Source organism: Triticum dicoccoides, chromosome 6B (genome assembly GCF_002162155.2).
Source record: "Triticum dicoccoides isolate Atlit2015 ecotype Zavitan chromosome 6B, WEW_v2.0, whole genome shotgun sequence".
In the NCBI taxonomy this organism is placed as follows: Eukaryota; Viridiplantae; Streptophyta; class Magnoliopsida; order Poales; family Poaceae; genus Triticum; species Triticum dicoccoides.
The window spans coordinates 692369252-692372570 of NC_041391.1; the positions used below are offsets into that span (position 1 = coordinate 692369252).

The following is a 3319-nucleotide window of genomic DNA, read 5'->3' on the forward strand; positions in this document are numbered from 1 at the left end:
GCAACTCGTGTATTTTAATTTCAACAAGCCAACTTTAAACAAAAGTAAAAGGGCCAGAAAAATAGTTATGCACATTGCCAATAATAGAAAGGTTGCATAGTTTCAAGACAGGTTGCTAAATCTCAGATTTAATCAAATCTTAGTCGATGCTATGCTCATAAGATTTTACATGGAGATCCATGAAAATTTTGTTTTTTAACTTCTTTTTCTTCTTTATATGCTATGCCACTTGACTGAGACTTGAAAGTGCAATCTGGATGAAATTTTGATTTCCCTAGAAAAAGCAATCAGCTATTGAAGGAAAAAGTGGAGATCGGTTGAAATTTCAGCGCAGTGTAGGATACTCATTCCCACAGTTTGCAGAGAATGATCAGCAGGTACGCACCGTTGACATCTTCTCTATTACACCATTAATTTTATCCATTTGATCAGGGCATCGATATCGTTCCGTGCAAAGTCAAAATAAACTAAGAGCACGGAGCCGGCGAAAATTACTCTTCAACTAATAATAGAAATGCAGTGGCTAAACTTCAACGGTGTTCCATGCCCACAGAAACGGAATCTTTCAAGTGCAAGCGGTTGAAGAAGAGAAAAGACCAAGCAAGCAAGCAAGGGGTCGATAATAGAAGGATGAATGAATCACAAAGTCAAAACGTGGAGCCGCTCCCATCTCCGACCAGCTCAACACCGACCCCTAAAGTCAATCCAATCCAACCCCAACCCAACCCCTTTTACTGTGTCATTCCACGCAGTTCAATCTCTAATCTCTTGTGCACACGCGTGCACTTCTTCGCGTCCCCGCGCCCTATAAAACACCCACCTGCCTCCTCTCCCGTTTGTTCAACTCTACGGCAAGTGGCAACTTGGTCAGCTTCTTCTTAGCTTGTTCATTCGCTCTCCAAGATCCATTTCACGATCAACTAGCTTCTTCCTCGATCCTGCGGCGATGGAAGGGTCGTCGGTGGAGGTGCCGCCGTACTTCCTGTGCCCCATCTCGCTGGAGATCATGCGGGACCCCGTCACGCTCGCCACCGGCATCACCTACGACCGCTGCAGCATCGAGCGCTGGCTCTCCGACGGCCACGCCACCTGCCCCGTCACGCAGCAAAAGCTCGCCGAGGCCGACCGGGAGGCCACGCCAAACCACACGCTCCGCCGCCTCACCCAGGCCTGGTGCGCCCTGCACGCCGTCGAGCGCTTCCCCACCCCGCGCCTGCCCCTTGACGCCGCCCGCGTCGCCCAGATCGTCGAAGAGGGCCACGGTGCGGGCCGGCAGCAGGAGCTGGCCGCGCTCCGGGAGATCAAGGCCATCGTCGCTGAGAGCGACCGCAACAGGCGCTGCGTCGAGGCCACGCCCGGGGCCGTCGAGTTCCTCGTCTCCGTCGTCAGGAGCCATGCCACCGCGTCCAAGTCGGCAGAAGATCTGTTAGAACTTTCGCTGGATTCCCCCACGTCCACGAGCTCGCCGGAGGAGGACGCGCTCAGCGTCATCTGCTCGCTCAAGCCGTCCAAGAAGAGCCTGGTCCGGATCCTCGAGGAAAACGGAGACTTCCTGGACACCCTGGTGTACATGCTGCGGCGACCCAGCTACCGGTCCCGCTGCTACGGCATCCTCCTGCTGAAGGCGATGGTGTCGGTCATGGAGCCGGCGCGTCTCATGGCCGTGAGAACCGAGGTGGTGCAGGAGCTGGTGCGCGTGGTGTCCGACAGGGTGTCCGCCAAGGCCGTGAAGGCCGCGCTGAACGTGCTGTGCCGGCTGTGCCCATGGGGCCGGAACCGCGTCAAGGCCGTGGAGGCCGGCGCGATGACTGTGCTGGTGGAGCTTCTCCTCGACGAGGGGGGCCGGCACCCCACCGAGCTGGCCGTGGTGGCCATCGACCACCTCTGCGGTTGTGCGGAGGGGCGGTCGGACCTGGTGGCGCACCCGGCGGGGCTGGCAATCGTGGCCAAGAAGGCCATGCGGGTGTCGCTGACAACCACCGAGAGCGCGGTGCGCGCTCTGCACGCCGTGGCGAGGCACTCGCCGACGCCGGCCGTGCTGCAGGAGATGCTGGCCGTCGGGGTGGTGGCGAAGCTGCTGCTAGTTCTACAGGTGGACGCTGGCGAGCGGGCCAGGGCCAAGGCCAAGGAGCTGCTCAAGATGCACGCTAGGGTTTGGAAGGACTCCCCATGCATGCAAGCGCACCTCAAGGCGCGTTACCCTTGCTGATTTCGTCACGCCGATCGTCTTCGTCAGGAGGAGGAGCACATTATTGCTCTCTTTTAAATTCTCTATGTACAGTAATTATCTACACAAAACATTCAAATTCCTTAATTGATTGTAAATAGTTAATTGGGAGGAGGAGCACATTGCTCTCTTTCAATATCTCGTTGTAATTATCTACACAAATTGTCATCAATGATTGATTGTAATAGCAACCCCACAAAATGACTGTAAATAATTTTCTAAGGCCCCTCCCAATGCTCCATCTTATACTAAATTAATGATTTACTAAGGCTGCCATGTAGACAAAAAAACTAATGTGGTAAGGTAATTAAGAGGAGAGATGAATTTGGTGACCCAGGAAGAAACAATGTCAAGCGCGAGAACCTAGGCACAACACTTAAATGGAAGAAGCCCAGCAATGCATGAAGAACTTTAGTTACAAAATTATTAAATGAAGGATGCTTAGCACCAACAAGTTAAGCACCTATGCATTGGGGGGTTTTAGTTGCTAATTTTTTTATGTGCTTAGCACCTCATGTAAGCACCAATGCATTGGAAGTAGCCTAAGGGCATTTCCAACGCCAATCCTCAAACCACCCGCAACCATCCGGACCGCGCGGTCCGTACGTGTTTTGCCATCCAACGTGGTCCAGTATCGGTCTACTTGGCGGTCTGGACGCACTTTTTCCCGTAATCTCAAGACAAACTAGGGTGGCTATGCAGGCGTTCGGACCGCTGCCACGTCCGCTTCTGACTGCCCTGGCCCACCATTAATCGCCTCCCTCACCCGCGCGCGCTTCCCGCCCGAAATAGTCAGTGCCGCTCCAGTGCGTCAACGCCGCTTTCATGCCTGAGCGGACGTGACCTCTCACTGCTGCCGGAATTGAAGTGGCGTGTCGGCCAAGAGAGCACTGCCCGCGCCGCTTCCTGGTGTAGGCGACTTCTCCCCGTTCAAACGACACCCTGTCGGTCCATTGCCCTACATTAATATTATGCGTTTTCCGAGGAACCTACTCTGACGTCACATGTTCGCCCGTCTGCCGCACACCATTAACCACACCGCCGCGGCCCATTGCCATCCGCCCGCTATATAAACTCCAACCCCGGCCATAG

General features: G+C 54.3%; 1 protein-coding gene across 1 annotated transcript; it reads left to right on the top strand.

The window, feature by feature from the left end:
* Positions 1-858: 858 nt before the first annotated feature.
* LOC119322115 (E3 ubiquitin-protein ligase PUB23-like) lies at positions 859-2461 on the top strand. The gene has a single exon (XM_037595614.1). It carries the CDS (start codon positions 947-949, stop codon positions 2207-2209), a length of 1263 nt encoding a protein of 420 aa, XP_037451511.1. The 5' UTR covers positions 859-946; the 3' UTR covers positions 2210-2461.
* The last annotated feature ends 858 nt before the right edge of the window (positions 2462-3319 follow it).

Bases quoted from the DNA above. Each gene is read 5' to 3' on its own strand.
- LOC119322115 (XM_037595614.1), top strand. From the start codon at position 947: ATGGAAGGGTCGTCGGTGGAGGTGCCGCCGTACTTCCTGTGCCCCATC.